Raw genomic sequence first — 25228 nt, 5'->3', positions numbered from 1 at the left:
TGCTTGAGCACTGGGTGAGAAAAGACGGGTGGGTTCTGTGTTGTAATGAGCTGAAATGGCTGAGGAGTGAATTTTGATGGAGGAAAAGGAAAGGCCCTTGTGAAGCATTTCAGTTAAGTATTAAAGAATCTGAGGTAAACTGGGTGCTGCTGTGGCCATCCCTTGAGTTTGGTTCCAGGCACAGAATCTTTTCCATTTCTCATCATAATATTTTCTAGTACTAGGCATCCTTGCCTCCAAAATGGCATCCAACACTTGTTTACTGAGGGATGGTAAGGGAGAGATTAGGTAATTAGCCAGGCTGCCAGGTTCAGGGTTTGAAGCTGGGGGTGCAGAATTTGGCTCTCCTGCTGGGACAGCAGGGTAGGGGTCTGAAGTAGGTGCCATGGGGCCAGCTGAGACACACTGCTCAAGTGGGGGTACCAGTGCTGGCGTGACCAGCCTGTTGCAATCAGCATCATCCTTGGTTTGTCCTGTTAGATCTTTAGAAGTACTTTGGAGAGGACAGGCAGAAGGGGAAAGGCATAAACTGATGGATTTTTCCAGCTGAAGGACAGAGCATCCACTTTCCAAGCTTGTTTGTGGGGAGTCCTTGTGCAGAATTTGTCCAAGTGGTAGTTCTGGTGGGAGGCAAACAGGTCTACATCTGGGATCCCCCATTTGTTGATCAACATGTTGAAAATCTTTGGTTCCAGTTTCCACTTGTGTGGGTCCATGAGATTTCTGCTTAGTTCGTCTGCCAGTGTATTTAGTTTTCCTGGCAGGAATTGAGCCTGTAGACAAACTTGGTAGCTCAAGGCTGTGTTCTACAGAGCCATGGCTAGTCTGCAGAGGGGGTAAGAATGGGTTCCCCTCCTGCTTGTTTATGTACCACATAACAGTGGTGTTGTCCGTCTTTACCATTAATTGTCCTGAAAGAATGTGGTCCTTGAAGGCTGTCAGAGCATTCTGTACAGCTAACATTTTTTTTTGATTGATATACAGGTGCATTTGACTTGGGTTCCATTTGCCCTGAATGCATTTCCCTGCCAGGTGTGCCCCCCATGCATAGTCTGATGCGTCTGTTGTTAGGGTTTGGGCGGCAGGGGGTAGAGTGAATGGTATTCCCTTGTTTTGGTGGCAGGCCTCTGCCCACTAAAGGAATTCTAACCATAGGCAAGGTATGATAGGAATCATTGCTTCTAGATCCTGAGCATGCTGACACCATAGACATTTTAGATACCACTGCAGTTTCCTCATATGCAGTCTTGCATATGGAATTAGTAGAATGCACAAGTCCATGAACCCCAAGGCTTGCAGTATTTGCCTTGCAGACAGCAGGCTTTTTGTGGCCACTAGTTTGAAGTAAGTTGTCAATGAAGTTGTTTCTCTGGCGTGAGGAAAGCTTGCTCCCAGAAATAAAATTTGTTGACAGGGTACCAGCTGTGATTTCTTTTCGTTTATGGTGTACCCCAGGCAAGTTTACACCTTTTGTACAAATGCCAGATGATTAAGATGTCCTGGCTTTCTGCCTGAATTAGACAATCGTCCAGGTATGGGTATATTTGAATATTTATTTTCCTGCAAAATGCAATGACTGGAGCTAGGCACTTTGTGAATACCCTGGGCACAGTAGATAAGCCAAAGGGCAGTGCAGAGAACTGAAAGTGCATGCATTCTGCTTTGAAGCGTAGGTATTTTCTGCAAGATTCCCTGATTGGGATGTGCAGGTAGGCTTCCATTAAATCCAGTGTTGCCAACCAGGCATCTTTGCCTATCATGGGAAACAACTGGTGAAGAGTTAGCATCTTGAATTTTGGAATCACCAAAAAGGTGTTTAGGATAGACAGGTCCAGGATAGGATGCCATGAATTGTCTTTTCTGGGTACCAGGAAAAGTCTTGAGTAGAAACCTTGTCCCTTTTCCTCTTCTGGTACAGTCTGAATAGCCTTTAATCTTAAGGGAGAGAGCACCTGCTTTTGAGCCTCTGCCCACTGATTTGGGGTAGATCTGGCCAACCGTTTGGGGTTGGTAACATGTGGAAGTGAAATCTGTATCCTTGGGAAACTATGTTTAAAACCCATTTGCCCTGGGTAATGAGTTCCCAGTTTTATGCTTGCAGAGCAATCTTTCTTCCTAAAGGAGCAGTCAGTTGAGAAGTGCTTGGAAGTTTTAAAGTTAAGTCATTCAGACAGCTTACCATAGGGCGGAGTCTTACTACTTCCTGATTTGGAAGTGGGAGCCCCCCACTGCTTAGTCCTGTGACTGGAGCCTGGGTGTTCTGCTGGTTTTGGGTTTGAACTGAGAAGGCCTGGAAGAGGCAGGAAAGGACCAATTTTTTGAGGGCCAATGCCTACTAAATCTTGGAGGCTGCACTTGTAAGAAATCTTTACCAGTTTGCATAGATTAGGTTTTTCCTCCATTTATTTAAGAACAACTTCTGCTTTGTCGCCAAACAGGCAGTCCTGATTTAAGGGAGCATCCAGCAATTTAGTTTTAACATGATCTGGCAGAGATTGCCCCTTAAGCCAAGCATGCCTTCTAAGTACAGTCCCAGTGACAGCAGCCCTGCAAGATGCCTCTAGTGACTCAAAACCACATTGCAAAGTATGTTTTCCCACCTGTTCAGCAGAATGCATTAAATCCTGTAAATCTTTATTTTCAGCACAATCAGGAATCAACATAATTTTCTGTTTAAGCAATCCAATAACATGCTGCTGATACTTCAACTTATGAAACTGGCAATTTAAGGCCCTGATGGCCAAGGTTGCAGTGTGTATACCTTCTTACCCCATCTATCCAGGGCCCTGTAATCTCTATCTGAAGGGGTAGGATTTTTGGCAATAGTAGCCTTAATGCCCTTGGGTCCCTGTGAAATGGTCTCAGGATCCGCAGTAGGATTTTTAAAAAGGAACTTGGAATCAGGAACTCCATAATATCTATCAGGTTTTCTGGGAGCAGGACGTAAAGAGTCAGGGGCCAAACTAGATTCTGAAAAGGCATCGTCAACAATGTCCAGCACAGGAGGGATAGCTAAGGGCCTGTGTTGGGGCAGGAGTAAGAAATCTCTAAGCCTCTGTTTAGAATCAGAGTATTCCTGGCTTTCCCAGTGAAAATGCTCCCAAAGAGTATGCAAGGTTTCACCAAAAGAAAAGTCCTCTGGGGCAGAAGCAGAGGGAATAGAGTCCTCTGGGTCAGAATCCTCATAGGTAGATAAGGGTAAATCCTGGTCATCAGAGGAGACACAAATTTCAGAATCCTGGTCAGAAGTATCATAAGCAAATTCAGTCCTAGGTCTCTTAGAGGGGGAAGGTTGGCTTCCCCTGATTAAAGTAATAAGGTCTTCAGCCATTCTTATCATTTGTTTTTCAGGCACAGAGGCCTGACCATGCTGTCTGAGCATCGGTTTCCTAGGCATGGTTCGAGTTTTAGGCTTAGAAGAAGAAGATGGTGTTGGTTTAATATGCAAGTCAGTAGGCCTGAATACACCCTCAGAAGCCGGTGCCTGCACAGCGGCTTCGGACCCATCCAAGTTAGAGACATCCGCAGGTTCTACAGCTGAAGTATCTCGCGGCATACCGGACTCTGAATGGGTCTCGGTAGAGGCCTGCAAATCTGAATTAGCGGGTATCAGGGGCTGCAAAAGCACCTCAATGAGTACCGGCGAACTGGCGACTAGCTTAGGAGAAGTGTCGTCGGCAGCTTTGGACCTAGGCGGTCTGTCTTTGACTTTATCTTTGCATTTTTTCAGAATGTCGGTAGTCGGGTGGCTTACTGAAAACATATCTGAATAATTGAACCGAGCACCAAAATATTTTAGAAGAGAAAATGTACCAACGATGAATAGTTTGTGATTTAAATAAGGCACAAAACCGACAGCGAGGTACGTAGTGGTCAGGGCCTAGGCAAGGAATACAGTACGAATGAAAATCTTTATGAGGTATTTGCTTTCCACAAGAAATACAATTACTGACTTTTACTGACATTGGTTTACAGCAAGAAAAAGTTTCCCCAACGGGGTACTTAGCTTTAGTTGAAGACTTCGGTTCTGAAACTCGAAAATGAAAATTTCAGAAGTCGGCCGACCGGCACTTGTGAACTGCTTCTGCTTCGGGCACCGCATGGCAAGAAAGACTGATGTAATGGCGTCGGCTGCTTGCTTTATACCCCTGACTACCTGACGTCACGGAAGATGAGACATCAACCAACGCAGGACCCAAGACTTTGATAATCAGGCCGACTGAGGGCTAATGCAAGCAGATAACCCAAATGTGATGACTGCAACAGTGAAACATGAAGCAAATTGGATGCAGGATTCTGAGGAACTGTTTCAAAAAAATCTGTTTGATGGAGGTGAGTCAGCAAATGGTGGCTGTATAATTACAACCCTCTAGTCGGGAGGGTAGCAGGATGATTTTACTTAATGAAATGGTGGTACAGATTAAGACAGAAAATGAAGGAGATATTTCCTGGGGGGACATTATAGAGAACATACAAAAGGAGGATGCAGAGACAATCCTGAAGAATAGTGGTGAGACAGTAAAGAAAACATGCAGTGAAAGTAAAAGACCACAGAGGAGTAGCAGAAAAGAAGGCAGAAGAAAATGAAAAACAGAAGAGCATGGTAAGAATTAATTGTAAAGAATACAAAGAAATGGTAAGGATTCAAAGTAAAGGAGGCAAAGAAATGGACATATGCATGAAGTGTGGGACAATTTAATAGCTCCTTTGGGTGTAAAAGCACCTGAGGTAAGAGCATTTATTCTTATTAATAGAGAGACATTTTGTGAAATTATGTTTGAGACTGCTTTCTCAATGAAAAATTTTCTTGGAGAATATGAAAAAAAAAACACTGCAACCTATGGAATCTTTATGTGATGAAAGCATTTAAAAGGGAAATGAAAAAGAAAATTTATGTACAATTTTGAACAGAGGAAAAAGTACTGGACATTGCAAAAATTTATGACAAAAGGGGATTATGGACTGGTGGCTAGGATTGCAATACTGTGTTAAAAATAGAAATAAATATACATATACCAATCATGATAAATGAGGGAGGGAAGAGGGATATTGTAAAATACAGGGGACAAACCAAAACTTTTTTTTTATGGAAAATGACATTTCACAAGTGACTTTGACAAAAGAAAATGTTATATTTGTGGGGAAATGGGACATGGGAACTGAAATGTTATAAATGTAACAAAACTGGACATTTTTGGATGGAATGCAAAAATGGAAATAAGAATAAGAATAAGGAAAAAGAGAGAGAGAAAAAAGAAGACACTTTTTGAAGTACTACAAATGGAAGAAAAATTAGATAAGAAAAAAAATAAGGAGGACATAGAATAAGTTTCTGAAATAATTGATAAAAAAGACAGACTGGGGGGTAGTAAAAGGAAAAATAATTCTATTGTATTGTAAAAGGGATAAAAAACAATAAAAGAAATTTTAGAGGGATAAGTACAAAAGAAAAGAGAAAGGAAATGGATGAAAAAAATATACACAACCAATAATTGGGACTTAGTACAATGGTCAAGGTGTTTGACTCACAGACACAAAGAACAGTGTTCAATTCTCACCTTGGTGAAGGAAATTGGCTAAGCACAGAATGGCCTATTAAGAAACCTAGCCGAGTAATTAGCTATGAAATTATGAAACCATGAATTTAAGGAAAAGGAAAATGAACATTTTAGAGTGCTTTCTGTAAATATGAATAGCATTTAGAATATAGTAAGAAGAACAGAAACTTTAGTGTGGCATAATACATGTGATGTAGATGTAATTATATTAGAAGACATAAGATTTTTAACAAATGAAGAAAAATTACAAACAAATTATGGGGAGGAAAGATAATTTGGGAAATGAGATATGTCCTGAAATAGCCATATTCTATAGAAATACAGTAAAGATATTAAATGTAACTTCAGGAAAAATTGGAAGATTAACCACTGTAGATTTAAAATGTAAAGACTGAGTATATAGAATTATAATAGCATTATATACTTAAACTAATTGTAATGAAAGGGAAAACGTATTTCATCAGATTTTAGACTGCAGTGATAAATATGAATATTATAGTAACAGCAAACTAATTGTGATTTAAGAGGCAAGCATAAAAAGAAATTATATAAGAAAATGTTAGAAGTTATATGTGGTAAGTTAAAACTTTGGGACAAAAATTCATGTACTTACAAAACGGGTATGTATAGAACTGAAATCGATTATTTTATAGTATCAGAAGATTTAGTTATAGGAGAAGGGGAGGTAATTGAAACCAGATTTTCTGATCATCTTGCAATATGGCTACAGATAAAGGAAAACAAGGAAGGTATAAACATAGGCAAAGGAATAAAAAGGATACACGAGAAAGCATAAAATGAAGAAGGAAAGAGATTCGTAATACAATAATCCAAGAGCTCCAAGAACCATAAAATTAGAGACTCCACAGCCATGGCAGAAACAATTTATTGCAGAAAGACAATAAAAATCCAGTGATATCCACATACACGAAAAAGGTACAATGGTTAAGCGCCTTCACCCAGAACACTCCAAGGCTTCTTCAGAACAGTTTAAAACTTACAAAATCAACCTTTTATGCAACCAGAAGCTTCATATCATCCAATAAGCAGCAATTGCTGGTCTGACCCCCACCCATATTTAAAGCCAACCTTCCAAAAAAATCCATAAATGTATAAAATGAATCATAAAATTTAGCAAACAACTACTATCTTACACATTTAAACTGAGAACATTTTTTTCATATAATAGAAGAAAGATGGTAAATTATTTATGTCAGCTTATAGTAATAATACACTTAAAATACTTGTAAATGGCTGGTTAAGCCAAGAGGTACATATGAGGAATGGTGAAAGACCGGGATGTCCAATGAGTTGTATACTCTTTGCATTAGTTATGAATGTGATAGTATGTAAAATAAATTACAAAATGAGGAAGGTGAGGTATATAACACCTGAAGGGTTAACTATTCCAGTTCTGTTAACATATGCAGATGACATTATATTAATTGCAAAAAAAAAAAATTTGAATAAAAGAATAATTTGCACAAATGTGTGTCTAGAGATGACAGGGATGGCATTAAATTAGGAGAAAAGTAAAGGTTTAGGTGATGTAGTAAAGATCAGAGGTATATATTTTACAGTGAAAGAAATGTATGTGTTGAGTATAAAATTTGGGAATAAAGATGCAAGTAGAATTCACAGGGAAAAAACAATAGAAGAAATAAACCTGTCTTTTTTGCAGAACATATAAATTATGATACAGAAAAACAAGGCTCACTTGATAAATTCAGTACTGATGGGAAATACTCCATACTTAGGATGTGTATTTATGTTGCAAAAAGTATCTGAAAAGGAATTCTTGCAGATAATTTTTCCATTTATATGGGGTTCTAGATTAAACCAATTACAAACAGGAGTTTTGTATGTAAATAAAGATGGAGGTGGTTTAGGGTTGGTTAATTAACCCAGCGGTATATGCTTCTTCATTAAATTTGTACAAACTGTTAAAGTGGATAAATGAAACAGATGTGTGATTAGTAGCAAAACTGTATAAACATATGTAGGATAAATTTTGGGGTATGGTAAAAAAAAGACTAAAAGAGAAAAACAGTGTATAAATGAGGAAATAAAATATTACCAAAAAATATTTTTGTAGAAAACAAAAACTGATGATATAAAAAGGTAGACAGTCTGGTATAAGAATGTAATGATAAAAAATACTATGCAAAAACATGGGAAAATCTAACAGATGAAAAAATGAAAGCTATGCAAAAATAAGTGAATTGTGTAATCAGAAAGTAGAATGATAAGATTTTTTGTGTTGACTGGTAATAGATAAATTTCCAGTGAAAGGAAGTATGCCACCCAAGAAGAAAAGTGATAGAATATGTTTAGATTGTCATGAAGTAGTAAGTATGGATCATATTTCTGAAGTGTAATTGAGTAAAAAAGATATGGGGGAAACTATGTAAAGAAGAGTTTTTGAAGATATAAAGTGGATGAAATAAACATGGATAGGTTAAGTATGGCTATAAGAACCAAAGTAAAGAATACATTAAAAAAACAGATGAAAGGTTATTTTATGTTATATGGTTTATATTGAATGAAAGAATAAAATAAAATATTTTTAACATTAAATGGATTTTAGCAACAATATTAAGTAAAACCAGATGGTGGTTAGGGAAAAATTGATGGAGGTCTAACAGGGATGAATATTTAGTTATGACTGTGTAAATATATTTGTGTATATATATATATATATATATATATATATATATATATATATTGTAGACATTTGTAAATATGTATATATTTTATAAATATGAGTTATTTTTGTGGATACATAAAGGACCCCAACTCTTTTCAATAGGTGCAGTGGGATCTTTTGCAATCACCAGAGCTACCAACTTAAGCAGATGGAATCTTGGTTTAGTATCTGATTTGAAGGAAGACAACACTCAGGAGTGCAGCAACCCCCTTATGCCATACTGCAGTGTCTGAAATCAATGTACTATGATAACAGACTTTTACTTGCTTCTATCCAATCTTTATCATGTTACAGTGTAAAGTCTGGAAAGGTTACAACTATAAAAAGTACTTTTAATGCTTTAATAACTATACCTTATACAGCAGTTACTGATTCCCCATATCTCACATTTAAAAAAACCCTCATGGCGCACTATACAAAACTGCATTACAATATAGCATGCAATTTATATATCACAAAATTTTATACAAATATTAATATTAGCAAACACTGACAATTACTTCTTCAGTCCCTTCAGTGCCCTTATACTAATAAGTTCATAGGTGTATACCAAATTAATGACCACAAGGGCTCTTATTAAGCCTAGCCATGCAAATGAAATGTGACCCACAATTTTGATTTATATAGGGGTGATTTAATGACTGCCTCTGTTGATCAGAAACATATGTGCCAGACCAGGGGTGAATTATCAATTACCCATTCATTGTCCCAAGTTGCACTTAAAAGGGGTTAGGAAGGAACTCTGCTTCACATGGGTGGACAGCCTGTTACAGAGAATGGGACTTCTCTGAGAAACACCTGTCTCCAACATGTCCTATTTATGTTACAAGCAAAATGTAGGTCTTTTGATCTAGTAGTTCTGATGCTGTTTGATTTTTAGATGTGCAAAGGCTTCATCAAAACAGGGTCCTGTGATGCCTTGTATACCAGGCAAAGATCACCTCTCAGAAGTCTGTATGATACAGAGTAAATAAGCAGGGCTTTAAGGCAATCCGCATAGTGGATTGTGTTTACTCCCTGTAAAAACTCATCTGACCGTGCCTGTTTACAATTTGATTCCAGATTAGTGGCTTTAATGGGATTAGAGCTCATACACTCTGTGTTACAAGGTCATCACTCTCCCCCCTGAGCTACAAAACCAGTCTAATTAAATACAGTATGGTATATGATTTACAGCTTTCCCATCAGTTTAACACTATCAGCCACTTCTTGCAGAGCCACATTTCATAGGTTCATAGGCAGGTACTAGGCTATTGGCCTAAGGGCCTAAGTAAGCCTAGCCAACAAGGTTCCCTGGCTTATGCCACCCAAGAAAGTTATTTTCCTGTGCCCCTGTCGAGCAGAGCCATAGAAGTGATCCCCGGGGTGCATTTCCTACTTCCCATCCACGCATCAAGATTTTTCTTGAAGAGTGCTAATGAGGAACTTTGCTTGACACAGATGGGTAGCGTGCTCCAGAGTAGGGGAAGTTTCTGGGACAGGAATCTATCCCTCCAGCATGTCCTGTTTATTGTGGTGACAAGGTTTAGGTCCCTAGAGCGTGTAGCTCAGACGGATTGGGATTTCATTAGGTTTAGCATGTCCAACAGCTCTGGGTTTGACATAGCTTTATATGTCAGGCGGAGATCACCTTGGAGTAGGCAATATGCTACAGAATAAAGCTGGAGTTTTTTGAGATGGTCAGTGTAGGGCATCTGTTTGAGGCCAGTAATCCTATTTGTGAGGTACTTCTGTGGCCATTCCAGCTGCTGCAGATGTCTTGTGAGGTACAGTCCAAAAGAGGCATTGTACTCTATAATGGGTCTAATGAATGTCGAGTAGAGGGGAACAATGACCTCTTTTTTTCATGGATGAGAACCCTTTTGTGATGAGGTGTGCCATGTAGAAGGATTTCCTGATTACTGTCGTGATGTGATGATCAAAGGAGAAACTACTGTCCACCTGGGTCCCAAGGTCTCATCACACATTCAGCTTTAAGTAGACTGCCACCTATGTGGTAGTTCATGGGTACAGAGTTTTTACCAAAGGGATGACAATGCACTTTTGGCATTGAGCTTGAGGCCATGGCTCTGACACCAGGCATCTGTCTCAGTGAGACCCTTCTGTAGTATGTCCACATAATTTGGGGGTTCAACTACAGATACTAGTTTGCAGTCATCTGCAATCTTCGTTAGCCAAAGGCCTTCTCTGTGTTAGCCTGTACCTCAGAGAAGTAGATACCAAACAGAAGAGGTCCCAGGACAGAACCCTGTGGTACTCCACTTGTCACTGGTTTGAAGTCAGATTTGGAGTCTGCAACTTTTACAGTGTGGGTTCTGTCAGTGAGCCAGTTGGCAACCCATCTTGTGACATAGGGATTTATACCTAGTTTAGTGAGTTTAGCTATAATTCCAGAATGGGGGATGGTGTCAAAAGCCTTGGCGAGGTGAATATAGGCTGTGTGAACCACCTTACCCTCATCTACGGCTCTGGTGAGACTGCCTCAAAGAAGTCAATCAGGTTCAGGAGTTATGATCTGCCTTTCAAAAACCTGAACTGGGTGGGGTCCAGAGTTTGGAGATTACCAATGTCAGTGTTTATAAGTTCCATGATGATACGTTCCATGGCCTTACAGACCAGGCTCGTCAAGCTAATAGGGTGATAATTCCCGGGATCAGTGGTGGCTCCCCCTTTGTGGAGTGGGATAACTGTTGCTGTGCGCCATTCAGTGGGTACAAAGCCTGATGTGAGACTATGATTGAATATGGTGCTTAGGTGGGGTGCCAGTTCGTTCTGAAGTTAATGTAAAATGCAGCCTGGGATGTTGTCCGGTCCCATGGATGCTGTGTTTTTGGCTTTAGAGAGTGCAGCTTTTACCTGCGTAGTTGTGATTACAGGGACTCTGCATTCTTCCTGTATAGATATGAGCCCTTTAGAGGGTGAGAGGGGGGTAAAGTTAGCACTGAACCTATCTGCCAGCATGTTGGCAATATCAGTTGGTTCTGTAATTTTCATGCCGTTGTGCTCATCCTATAATTAATGTGACTGATGCTTTACAGTCTCTAATTTATTCATTAATTTTACTGGTCTTCTTTCTGATCATCTCAGTCTCCCAAAACCAGTTTCTAGATTAAGTCAGAGGCACTCCTGATTCTTCTTGAGAGCTCCAATGATTTTTATCTGTTGCTCAAACATTTTCCTTTGGAACAATGGAAGAGGTTTCATTTCAATGGCAAAGTCTCACTGTAGACTGTTATTATCAGAAGAATGAGACACAAAATTCCCTTTCTGATTGCTGGCTCATGCTTGGTTGGAAAAATCTTTTTTTTTTTTTTTATTTCCTCCTTAGCTTGTTCTGCATTCAAAAATGTCTTTGTTCCTCCAATAAAAAATAATCTGAAAAAAACCTGGATACAGCAGCTTGTATCTTATAATTCACATCTTGATATTCTCTGACTGATGGGATGAACTTGCTTCTCTTCTGTCTGGTGTACAGTAAACAATGTATCTCCACAGACACACTTTTTGCCCTAATTTTTAATACTTTTCCCTTCTGCCAGTTTTGTCAGGAGTAACTCTTCCTGCTATTATGATTGCATCTTCACTAATATAAATACTGGCTGCTTTCTCATGGCTGCATTTGCAGTATACACAATATGCCCTCTTGATTAACAAATTCTGCTACGGAATACCTGTCCAGTTGTCTGTTTGTACTTTCATAAAATTAATGCAGCATGTTACTTCCAGTTTCTCTGGTGAAATGAATGCAGGCTGTTCCTTCCAGTTTCTATCATACATATAAAGAACACAGGTTTTCTCAGTATTCTCTGTCGGCTAATCTTAGTACCCTGGTATTTTTTGAAATAGCACTTCTTGATAAGCCTCATGCTCAGACAAGCCTTTTCTTTATTTTTAACTCTGATTTTTTGCAGTTTTATCAGTTCAGCTGAACAAAGCTTATTTTATTTATCCAGCTCTTTCTTTAACTTTATATATTCCTTAACTGCTTCACAAACTCAATGCATTTGATTTATTTTCTTCTCTAAATCAATGGAAGACCTCTCATACCAAAGCTGAATTTAAACTTTTTTTGCTGAACAACTACAATATTCTTCCAAGTCAAAAGTTTTTTTCTTCTCTTTTCATGGTTTACTTTCTCCAAATTTCATCCATCCAGCCTAATTACTAGCCAGTAATTGAATTTTAACCAAACTAATAGTTTTATTGTTTTTTTTCTCAATTTCAACTTTCATACAGGGAGAGCTCTAATCGACATGTTTATGTTTGTGCAGTGATCTTGGAAATCAATTTCATGATTATAAACTACTGGAAATAATAAAAAGAAAATCAGTTCAAGAAAAGTAAGTGTCTCATATGCTGGAAGAGATGGTTTGCAACTAAAATTAAAGCTATTTTACAAGTGAAGTGTCAGATTGTGCCACATATGAATTCATATGGATATGCAATGGCTAGATAACTACTAAGTCTCCTTACAGTGGTAGCATTTGCCTACCTGTGAATCCATTTCTTGTCTCTTGATCTGAGTTAGTGTCATACTTGAGAAATCCATCGTATCTGCAACAAAAAGTCAAAAGTGACAAAGTAAAAGAATAAAAAAATTCTGTAAAACAGTTCAAAAGAATTATACTACCAATATGTTTAAACCTTTTAAACATCTTTACCACAGTTTCTAACTTCTGAAAGTAGTTAAAATAGACATTTTCTAAGGGGCAGGTTTACTGGCCATGGTATATGATAGAGAATGAATGCAGCAAAGCCTGGTTGTTTTACTTCGGGCAAGACTTCCCACAAATTATTCCTACCTTCCTTAATTAGATGACCTTAAAAAAAAAACAGACTTGTTCACTACACAGCTCCTGTCACTGTCAGATAATACACAGCTCTCAAAATAAAGCTTGTTTGGCTTATGGAACCTGTTTTGTTCAGGAATACAGATTGCCAGTTACCCCATCATCCATTAGGAACTGCCTAAACATTTTACATAGCCTTTACTAGGGCAGCACATTTAAATGAAGTGAGGGGAAGCCACTTTTTATTTCCATATGATTTTTTTCGCCATGCTTATCAAGCCTCCTCCCATCAGTCTTGAGTCTAACTGTTCTTCCATCATACCTCAACCTCTTAGTGCAAGAAATCTGGGCAAAGCCTAAAATAATGGGGGGACAAATGGCTGAAAACAGGGGCATATTTTAAATATTGCTCGTATAAGCTTAGAAAGTTGCTAAAATTATACAATTTGTGTTGGTATGTATTTTCTGAAAGATATTAAGTCTGAAATTCAAATGTATTCCATTATTTAGTAGCTTAAATCATCAGTAATTTGCCAGAAAAACCACAATTTTAATGAGGAATAGACCAAAAGTATGAAAAAATCTGGACATTCTACAAAAATCTAAACAGTTGAGAGATTTGTCCTCTACCACTAGGTAGTTCACAGCATGGGAGGCAACAGTCGACTGGAAGAGACATCATACAGGCAACTGTGGAGGCATTTTTTTACTCTTGCTTTTATGTAACGATACAGGCAATATAGAAGTTTATAATAATGTCCCAAATCCTCCCCTGTTGGCTAATGTGAGCAACCATGTCATCCGTGTGGGGGTACTACGTCCTCTGCTTGCACTTGCATTCTTTCACACACGATACTGAAAACTAAAGTCACCATTTTAAGTTAAGCTCAGTCTGTGCTGCATCAATGGCACCAGCAAGCCTGCACTCATTAGCTACAGAATGCATCTGGTGACCACAGCCATCAATCTGTCTTCTCAAGTTGGGTGAGCTGACATTGGCTACTGACTTCTTACCTTCCCTTCTGACTTTGCAGAGCCAGAGCTGCTACACAAACTCTGGCAGTCCAGGTCATAGTCAGGACATGCTCTCTTTCTCTCTCAGACATGGAGCTGAAAAGCCACCCTCTTCCTAAGCTGAATAAGTCAACAAAAGTAAACGAAGTCCTCTGAAGGTAGCAGTCAGCAGATGCTGGTCAGAGGTTATCATATGAGGAATGCATAATTCCCCAAACTACCATTTCCTTCGCTTTCACAGTGTTATGATTAGAGGGATCAGTGGTTTGTGCTGCATGTGGATGTTTCCATGTTTCACTGCAAAGGATGGGTCTGAGTATGCTGTAGGACTGAAACTTCTAACCATAACACAGTGCCATACAGCATTTGCAATAATGTAGGGCTTATTATTATAAGCTTATGCTTTAGTCTCATTTCACACCTTTGCTCTTCTGCAAAGCAGAAAAAAAAAAACACTTAACAGCTAGTCCTTTTTGGTACCATTAAAAAATAGCTAGTCTAAAAGGGGAAGCCTTGTTCATCACAGTTAGCATTGTTTCTCTTCCTACGGCCTTTATTTTCAGCCTCACTTACAAAATTCAGCTGGATGTGGGTAAACTATTTTTGTTACATACACAGAAATTCAGACAGAGTACCAAAACTGTATAATTCACCAGTCAATGAAAGTGTACATTTTCTTCTCCCTGACTCAGAATATTGAACACATTCATAGAATCCTGGAAATTATAAGAGAAGCAGCAGAGAAATAATCTGCAGAATCATGTGACTTAGCACTCACAGGAAACAGAATGCTTGTACATCCTTCTTTAAAAAATGAGAATCCTGAGAGTGTAACCTACCGTCATTACCAACCTACATTTGATATTTCAGACAGATGAGGTAGGGATGACAGTTATGCACATATAGGACTATACATCACTAGTTTTAGGACTACTCAGCACCTGCAACTTCTTCAGGGTACTTCCTTCCCAGCTCCTAAGTCCATCCTCTAGTTCCTCTCTATGTACTTGTTTTGGTATCCCGAAGATACAAGACACGGATAACTCCAGGAAGGATGAGGAAGATAAGGGGAAAACCAGTGCTAGTCAGTATTAGCTTAGAAATGTGCACAAAACAGTCATATTTTTCTTACAAATTTAGTATTACAGTAAGTACTTAACATTCACATCTGTTAAGAAGTGGTCAATATTCAGTAAAAGGTAGGACTAAGTCCCCGGTTATATACCAGGATAAGCTCAGTAAGGATAACACCCCTTTGATTATAGTAGAGCCCATCCCAGGAGGATCGCGCCCTGGAGGCAATGTCCAGTTTGTAGTGTATGGTTCAATTGTTCAAGGTAGACAATACTGCTGCTCAGCAACTATCTAGAAACCCGTCTTAGTAATGCAGCTTAAAACATGACTACAGCCTTTGTTGAGTGGGCCATTGGCAATGCTGTTAGGTTGCAGCCTGCTAGGATATAACATTTTATGGAATCACATATCATTTAGAAAGGATGACCTAGGACACATGTAGACCCTTTCATTGTAGTATGAAGGAAACAAAGTTTATCTAATGTACTTAATTCTGTTGATGTAAGCTCTTAAAATGTTTTAGTCATCCACTGCAGTGGAGGAAATATTCCCTTTTATTTTGTTAGTTAGGAAAGAAAAACAATAAATTGATGGACTGATTTCAGATTTGTTTTGGCCAATACTTTGAGCAAGAAAAAGAGGGTTCCTCCTAAGCAGTGCTCTATACTAGTCAAGTAAGGGGGTAATATAGACAGGGCTTGCAATTTGAGCATATGAAAGGTCGGAGCAAGAAATGAAGTAGGAAGGCTCCTATATGACAAACTGTTTGAAAAGAAGAACCAGGCAGGGATATTGTCTTTCCCTACTGTTACTTGCTTTATATTTAGAGACCTTGGCAAAGAAAACCAAGGATTCACTCCTTCAAAAATATTACATAAGTTACTCAATTAACACCTTCCCTTACATTTCACCCCCTCCTGGGCATTATTTGCTCCTTTCCTTTTCCAAAGATCCTACCTCCAATTATTTTATCTCATTTACAATATCCAGAACTTTTTACACTATATTTTCTATTAATTGCCTTTTTTTTTTTTTTTTTTTGATGCCAGTAGTACTAAACTTCTTAATCTCTTACTATGTCTAGGCAATTCTCTCTGCTAAAAGAATCTTGAGTAGAAGCCTTGACCTCTCTGATCTGGTGGGACCTTGTAGATGGTTCTTTTGGGTTGTGGAGGGGCTATTAGGAAAGAAATCATAACCTTTGGATATGATGTCCTTAACCGACTTGTCCCATGTAAGCTTTAGACAAAACATCTTAAGTAACACCTATCTCCTGACTCCCTTCACTGCAAAGCAGTCAGGGAATCCTTCAGGAGTGCTGTTGCCCATCAGTTAATTGGCTGCTGCTTCCACTGTGGCTGATGCTAGCCTCTAACTCTGTGGCTGATATAAGTGCTGGAACCATGGATCTGGTCACCTTCCTGCACCCCCTTGGTGACTGTAGTATACTCTGCATTAGAAACACATATATTAATGGCTTCTCTAAGTCTTCATGAATGAAGCTGTTGGAGTTTGTAAATCTGATGCCTACAGCTGTCAGGGTTTTTGCCCTGCTTCTTCTTGTTCTCAAGGTGTCTGGTGACCTTGCCACCAAAAAGGAGGGCTCATGTGAAAGGGGAATCTAAGAATAACACCTATCTGGCATCCTCCCGCCTCAGCTCTTCAGTGAAGGTCTACTCCTTTTGTCTGGTGCTCCACACCAAGATCCATTCCCCACCTCCACCTACTCCCTTAGTCTGGTGATCCAAGCCAGATCTCCACCCTCTCAGCTCTTCAAATGATGAAAAAAAATGTCTTCTACTTTTAAACTTGTTAATTACTTCTCACCTTCCACTAGAAAAATCTAACTATTATTGCAAGCTGTACTTGCTACTTAAAAAGGATATTTTTAAAACTAAAGTTAACTGACAAATCCTACACGTCCTTAGGTATTATTAGAGTTTACATAAAGAAATTATTTATCTACTTGGATTGCTTCAACAACCTTTTCACAGGTAAGCTCAACACCAAAGGAAGAACAGTATTACTGTATAAATAAAGGTCAAAGTTATATGCTTAACACACAAGGTAATATAAATATAATATGGCAGACAACAGAGTCAGGTAAAGTTAAAGCAAATGTACTAGAACCTAAAAAGGACAATTTTCATTCAAAACCTACACAAGCAAAGCAATCAAAAATGTACAACAGTAAACAAAGATGCAAAGAGGATTATGACTGAGTTATTAACGAGCATATGTGTTTGAGACATGGATCACAAGTGAATCATGTTATCCAAGTCGAGAACACAATTTTTTGAGATCCAATTATAATTATGTAATGGATGGAGATTTCACTTTCCCATGTATTACTAGTTAGTCTAAAATTAGACTAAAAAAAAACAATGTGATGTGTTGTACCAGCTCTGAAAGCCGGTACAGCAGTGGGGAAGTATTTGACATTCTTACATATTCCCTGTGTACGGTAAAGCAGGTTTAACCAAAGTACTTGATGTACTTTAGCAAACAGCAAGTAGAAGAGGAAGATGAAACAAAGCCATTTCTTTTCCTGGTAGTGCTCCTGCTGTTTTCTGGTCAGCACTCTTAGTGTAGACCAGACCTCAATGTGTAGGGGGTATTTTACAATTGTTAAGCACCCATCTGAGTGGTAAGGTCAGGTGTTGAGCTATAGCAGTGGTGAACCAGAATATAATTTAGCTCTTTTTTTTTTTAGCATAAATGGGTGGTCCATGCACTACAAGAGACTTTGGTATGGCGACTGCCTGATTAGCAAGCTAAAATAAGTTCTACCTGTGTAGGATGTGATAAAGTAAAAAAAAAAAGTTACTAAAATTTTATTTGGAAATGTTGAGCTTCTGACCAATTACATGATTTGGATGTCTTCAAAAAGAAAAATTGGCAACTCCTAAAAAACAGCTGAGAAGAACCACTTGTAAAACAGGCAGGAAGCAAACCAAGTATTAGTTATTGTGGAAGGAATGAATGGCTTTTAATTTATTAGAAAAAAAAAATCAAATGCATGCAGTAGTGTCCAAAACCAGTAAAACTCTGGATGAATATAGCAGGTCTAATAATGAAAGAAGAGAGGACATCAAGGAACCCTAAATAGACAATCCAATGATGTGATAAAAGTGCAAAAATCAAAAATTAAAATGAGACAAAATTGGTAGGAAAAACAAGTGCAGCTGAAAGGAAGAACAAGGAGAGAGAACCCCTGACTGTCAGGTATTCCAGAAAGTCTAGATGGAGCTGACTACATCACATTAATTTTATGAAAGTGCAGGTAAGTAGATGGACTGGTGCTCCTCAACAGGAATTGACTCAGAGGGCACATTATGTTTATGTCCTAAATCTTGCTATAAGTAAACAACCAAGGCTAACATTAGATAAGTTGTAAACATACCAGCAAAGGAAGTTCCCACTATAATGCAAAAAGTAAAAGTATTTAAAACTGGAAATATGTAAAATATGTAAATCTTTGTTTAGAATGATTATTACTATCATACCAGAAAAAAATATTCCTGTAATCAGGGGTTGCAAAGAAATCATTTTCCATTTCAAACATTTCCATCCAGTTGTCTTTAATGTGCTTTGCTGCAGTGGCACAAAGACTTAAATTGGGTTAGAAAAAACTTTGGAAGAGATCAAGTTTAGGCAGTACACAAGGAATCAGTAAGTGGATGGGGACAGTTCACATCAATCTTCAATCAGTAAGACATTTTGCAGTTCTCATAAATATGAATATTCTAGTCTAATCATTTCCAGAAGGAAGACAGCTAAGAGACAGAAAGTGCAACAACTGCCTAGAAGATTAAAAGCAGCCTAGACTCAAACCAGTTGCCAGTTTTTCGATTTCTCCAAATCTTTTGGGTTTCTAATACCATGACAGGAATGGACCCCATTCCTAAGTCAAAGTACGATTAAAGTTCATGAAATTAGTATTGTTTCATTCTTTGATGTCAGCCAGAAGTGCTCTTCGCAGCACCCGCAATGTGCCCAGTAATGGCTCCTTCTGCAATTCATACAGAGTTACATGTATTGGTAACATATCTAAATACGACTGTAGCTTCTTTTTTATAAGACCCATTTCTCCTACTACTATTAGGACTGTCTTGCCAGCAATGGAGGGAGATTGATATGGAAGACTAGAAACAAAAGTACTTGTTGAGTTTGTGAGAGAACTGGAAAATATAAATACTACTTTGTGCATGTGCTAGCAAAATATTTATTACATACTGTCGAAACAAATGCTTTAAGGTAAAGTAGGAAAGATAGGATGTTGGGAAGTAAGAAGTGCTTTTGTGTTATCTACGAGTTACTACATTTAAAATGTAAATATACAATGAATCTATGATTATCTAAACAATGCCTTCCAAAGCTAGGCAGCTGTTGGGGGAGGCTGTGGAATGGGAGAACACAGAGCTTAAAAATTAACATAAAAGATAGGGGAATGTAATTTTAAAATATATAGGAGTTAAGCAGTAGAAAAAATTATAAAAAACTAGCATAGATGTTAAGTAGCTTTTACAGAGTCAAAATGTAAGTGTAGTGATGCAAACTGGTGACGTTTCGAGATGGGATCACTAGTATGGAGTTTTCAGCTAGTCTAACTTAATCTGCAGTTTTCAAAGTTGTAGGCTATGTGTTGCTTACCGAATGGAGGTGAATTTTTCAGGAAAACTCACTAATCTCATTGGAGGACTTCAGGATTGCTGACAGAAGTGAGTTTATGCACCTGGGAGTTTTATAAGCTCAGTTACCGAACATATAAATAGTTTGTTGAGCATAACCTTTTTGAGATATCCTGGAGAGCTGAAACAATTGACTATTACATAAGGGCAATGGCTGGTAAATAATTGTAAAAAACATAAAGAAAACAGTTTGATTTAAAATATTGCTATGCTTCTCTGCAAACTTGAGAGGTTTGTATGATTTTAGAAATAGTATTTCCTCAAATGCTGACCAGATAAATGTCTAAAGAGCTAATTAAATGCAAAAGAATTTGTTAGAAAATTATATGCATTTCCTTGTGCATGGGTGGGTGGGTACTGAGAGATTTTTGCAGTTTAAGTACTTTAGTTTGTTTTTAAATACAGGTACCAACATGTGCACTAGCACAGCAGACCCAGACTGGGTAAAGTACAGTTATGCAAGTTCCACTAAGCTGTAAGATGTTCAAAGAACATACTGCCGTACTAGCATATAGGTAGTAGTTCTCTGCTACCCTTCCTCTGGAACTCTGTTAAGCTCAGAACTCCGCCTACTGCCTTGTCTTCGAGGATGAAGAACCAATCACCTGGCAGGACCAAGACACTACTTCACACTCACAGACTGGACCTTTTCAGTTCTCTAGGGTCCAAAAGGAAAAGCAGATGGAAACACAAGCTTCACAAGCACCTACTGCTCCAAACCAAACACTATGCACACAAACAAAAAAGGTTACTGAACCAAAACACAACAGCAACTTCAAAAAACAACGATATACACCCAACAAAAGGGGGATGGTGGGAGGGTACTGCCAAATAAGGCAGTGTGTTCTACAGATACCTACTGTTACAAGTAAGTGGAACTTGCACAACAGTCCTAAGTTCCAGAAACACATCGCCTTTCTGGCATATGGATAGACTTTCAAAGCTTACCCAATCAGGGAGAAGGATGGATAAGTGGAGTCCAGGAGCCCTTGGAGAACAGTCCTAGTGAAGTCTGCTCTGGATTTAGACAAACCATCAAGTTTGTAGTTCTTCATGAATGTATAGACAGAGGACCAAGTTACTACCTCTAGAATACTTTTAGAGTCCTCTCCTTTCCAATATGCCACTGATGAGGAAAAGGCCCTAGTGTAATGGGCCTTAACATTGCCTTGGTGGGTGTATCAAAAATAATACAAGAGGGCAACCAACACACAATGGATTGCTTAGAGACAAGCTGACCTTTATTTGCTCCATAAAAGGAATTAAAAAGCCTTTTGCCTTTCCTAAAGGGCTTTGTTGTGTCAGGGTAGTACCTGAGCTGCTTATGCACACCCAAGGTATGAAGTATCCAATCTCCTTTATTTTTAGATTCTGGAAAAACACAAGGAGATTAATAGACAGATTGAGAGGGAATTGTTTGACTTTTTTGGCATGAATAAAGGATTAGTGCTTAACAAAATCTTATCTCTGTGGAAAATCAGGTAAGGCTGTCACATTATGAGAGCTTGCAGCTCAGAAACTCACTTTGCAGATATCAGAGCAATAAACAAAACAGTTTTCCATGTTAAGAACTTGATATCAGCATGAGCTGCCAGTACAAAAGGTGGTAAGGTAATTTTTTTCAAGAACATAATTTAGGTACCACGAAGGAGGAATTTGCTTGCAAGGGGGTCTCATATGCAATATGCCTTAATGTGAACTGTTTTTACCAAAAGAAAAGAGAGGAGTATCCATTGGCAGACAAGCAGAGGTGGTTGCTAAATGTCCCTTAATGCACCCATATGATAAGCCACCCTGAAGTAGCTTTTACAAGTATTTCAAGACCAGAGGGATAGTAACCTTAATGAACTCATCGTTTCCATTTAAGTGCAACTCAGAAAACCTCTTCCATTTGAAAACATAACATTTTCTGCTAGCAAGTTTTCTAGTCAAATGTAGCACCTTTTGCACATCCTCATGAAACAAATGCCTAAGGAGTCAAGACTGAATTATCCAGGCTGTCAACTGAAATTTCTCTAAATCGGGGTGCACCAGTTGTCCCCAAGACTGTGTGCGCAGGTCCAGCGTGTGAGGAAGTCTGTGGTAATTGCCCTTGGCCAATATCATTAACAGGGGAAAAAAGGTTGCCTGAGCCAGTATGGGGTTACCACAATAATCTTTGACATTTCTCTTAGAACTTTCAAAAATATCTTGTGAATTAGTGTAAAAGGTGGAAACGCAAACAGGAACATTCTTGTCGAAGGGAATAAAAATGCATCTATCCTCCTAGCATGGCTGCAAAGACATCTGCAACACAGTTTCTCCAGCTGTTTTGAAAGGAGTCAAACAGATGTATATGATGCATTCTCCACATTGGGACTACATCCTAGAATACCACTGCTTTGGGATTCCATTCATGCAGGTCTGCCCAGGATCTGCTTAATGTCTGCCGCAACATTCTGCTCTGACAGTATGCATGATGCTTGAATAGTCAAAGAACACTGAGAAGTTTGTTCCCAGGCTATTACTGCCATCCGATCTCATACCCCCTTGTTTGTTGAAGTAACACATCACTGTGGTATTGTCCATAACCATTAGACGAGGACCTGGAGTTCAAAGGTGATGAAGGACTTTCAAAGCACAAGTCACTGCCAATATCTCCTTAATATTGATGTGCTTCCATGCATCCTTGGGCCACCAAGTTACTTGCACTTGCATCCCCACTGCCACACTTCCTCAGACGAAGTTCCATTAATCTGTCTAGACAGACTATACTGGCCACCAGAGGGTACAAAGGAAGCCCTGGACTGATACTCAGCTGTTCTCTCCACCATTGTAACTCTCATATGATAAAAGGCAGTACCAACAACTAGGATTCCAGGGAGTGAAGGTGCTGTGTCCAACAATTTCAGGCATACTACTGAAGTGTTCTCATGCGAAGGCAGGCCAGTCCAAGAATTTTTAGGAATTTTCTCACTGAGGTGACATTCCTCTTGGAGAATTCAAGTAAAACCATCTGGAATGACAGGACCTTGTCTCAGGCAGAAAAGCCATTCTCTTATTGGAGTTGATCATGCACCTGAGAAAAATAAGTCTTTGTGGGGGTGTTAGGCACAATGCTAGGAAGTTGAACTTGAACTCTACATGGGAGAGGAAGGTCTAGTGACTCCAAACACCTGGACACAGACTTTGCACAGATCAGCAAGTTGTGCATGTATGGAATGATGTAAATGCCCAGAGTCTAACAGTGGGGCACTACTGCAGCAAGGCATATGAGGCTCACTATGCAGTGGATGGTCCAAAGAGCAATACAGAAAACTGTGAGCCAGATACAATAAATCTCAGATACCTCCTAAAGTGATGAATGATGGTGATACGTTGATAGGCATCCTTCAAGTCCAGGGTCACCCTGAAACAGTTATCTGGCAACAGATGAAGCACTGGTTGCATGGTGAGCGACATAAACTTGGGGACCATTCACCAGAGTGAGCACCTTGAACTTGGGAACCTTGAAAATACATTTAGAAAAGATAGGTCCATCACTGGTCTCCACAATTGCTCTTTTTTTGGAAACGCAGAAAAGTCTGGAGCAGAAACCTCTAATTCTTTCTGAAGCAGGGAATGGTACTATGACCCCTGAGTCCAGCATTTGTTGCAGAATAGGACAGAATAACAAAGTCTAGTCTGGTGGATGAGGATTTGCGGGAATCCCCCTGAACAGAGGCAGGTGGTGTTTTCCAATGCCATCTGTAACCTCGGTAAAACGTTTAGCACCCATTCATCAGAGATCACTGATGGCCATGCCACCTTGTTGCGAGCTAACTTGAGAGACAAAGCACCTGAAGGGGGTTCTTGACAAAAATGGGTGCTGCGTATCGTCCTAATCATAACTTGGGAGGGGGTATCCTTTTTAGAAAAGGAACCTTTCTTGTTCGGCTTGGTGGAGATGTTGCCCTATCCTTTTCCTTTATTACCTTAATTCTTATTTGGTTGGGACTTCTGTTTGTTAGGCCACTGAAAGTTATCTTGCTTAAAGGAAAACTTGGGAATATGAAACATTTTTGAAACTCCTTCCATCAAATTATCTCTGTCATCCCAGTGTTTAAGGAGCTAATTATCTGCTGTACCAAACATGCACTCAGACTCAAAAGGGGCATTTAAAATCTCATTGTATAACTCATCAGAAAAATTCTGGGAGTACAAACAAGCATACTTCCTAATCACCAGTGACAATTTTGCATTTCTAGAAATGGTATCAGTCTCCTCCAAAGCACTTTTTAATGCATGTTTTGACACTTGTGAAACACTGGAGAAATTATCTAACATACACCTTTACTTTCTGCAAGCCATGATGCAGCAAACTCTTATAAATGGTACATGCATCTCATCACAAACTTCTACATAAAACACTGGTAGTTAAACACTTTAAAAACTACTATACAGCACTGTGTCAGCTTCTTTCCCCGAGATTCTAGCCACGTGCCTAGTTTCTCTTCAGGGACATGCTCTTCTTATTAGCAAATGTCTCTGGGGACACCCAAGGAGGGTCTGCAGATCAAGCGGCTTGGAGGCCAGGCAAGGCCAAGTATACCCTAGATTTCTTAAATACTTTCTTATGCAAAGCCTCAATAAAGAGAGAGGAACTACAAGCTTTCTTAAAGACATCCTCCAACACTGTTATTAATGGAGGAAAAGTCTCAATGTCTGGGGCCTCATCCTCCAAGAGACTGTACACCCTATTAATCTCAGGGTTCCTCCAAAGACAGCTCCCATTTGAATACAGCTCTAAATTTAGTCAACATCTGGGAAAAAGAACACATTTGTTTGGGTACCTGTACCTCTTCATCATCAGAGGCACCAGGTTCATTTGACTCATACAGGTCAGAGTCCTCAGACACAGGATCCCCTTCAAAAAGAGGATCCTTGGCAGACTGACCTGTGGTAGAAATGCTAGCATTACTCATAACCCAGGTATGCACTCTGTAATCTATCTGCACAACAGATCTAGCCATAGCCAACGACTCAGATGAAAAAAACAGTTGGATTGCTGTCCCACCATCTGATGGGTCTTCTGTCTTTTTTGGCATACACTACAGTAATGGGAGAATCTCCTGGGAGGGGAACTATCAATACCGGCAAACGATTATGCACCCCTGAACTTCCCCTGCACCTAAAGGGTTTGGTCCTCTCATACAATGGTATAGCCCTGGGTGATGTGTCTGATCCTCATTTTGCATATAGTAGAGGTACTATGACCATACCAGGGGACCTGGAGGTAACAGAAGGTGAGTGGTCCAATAGCCTGTCTGAAGCTAAGACTACAGCAGAGTCACAAACCACAGACTGAAGTATATATATTTTTTATTTATTCTTTTATATTTCAGGTTCAGATGCAAAGATGGTGGTGGGGTGGAA

At 39.1% G+C, this 25228-nt stretch overlaps 1 protein-coding gene across 1 annotated transcript in view; it reads right to left on the bottom strand.

Moving 5' to 3' along the window:
• HIP1 (huntingtin interacting protein 1) overlaps positions 1-25228 on the bottom strand; it is a 2554439-nt gene that overhangs the window by 145750 nt on the left and 2383461 nt on the right. The window contains exon 29 of the mRNA XM_044054110.1: positions 12758-12819. Coding sequence (XP_043910045.1) covers positions 12758-12819 — 62 coding nt within the window. The remainder of the gene's footprint in view (positions 1-12757; positions 12820-25228) is intronic.

This window comes from Protopterus annectens, chromosome 13.part0 (genome assembly GCF_019279795.1).
Source record: "Protopterus annectens isolate FY-2018-M chromosome 13.part0, PAN1.0, whole genome shotgun sequence".
In the NCBI taxonomy this organism is placed as follows: domain Eukaryota; kingdom Metazoa; phylum Chordata; order Ceratodontiformes; family Protopteridae; genus Protopterus; species Protopterus annectens.
The sequence above is the reverse complement of the archived record's forward strand: the minus strand, read 5'-3'. Positions and strand labels throughout refer to the sequence as shown.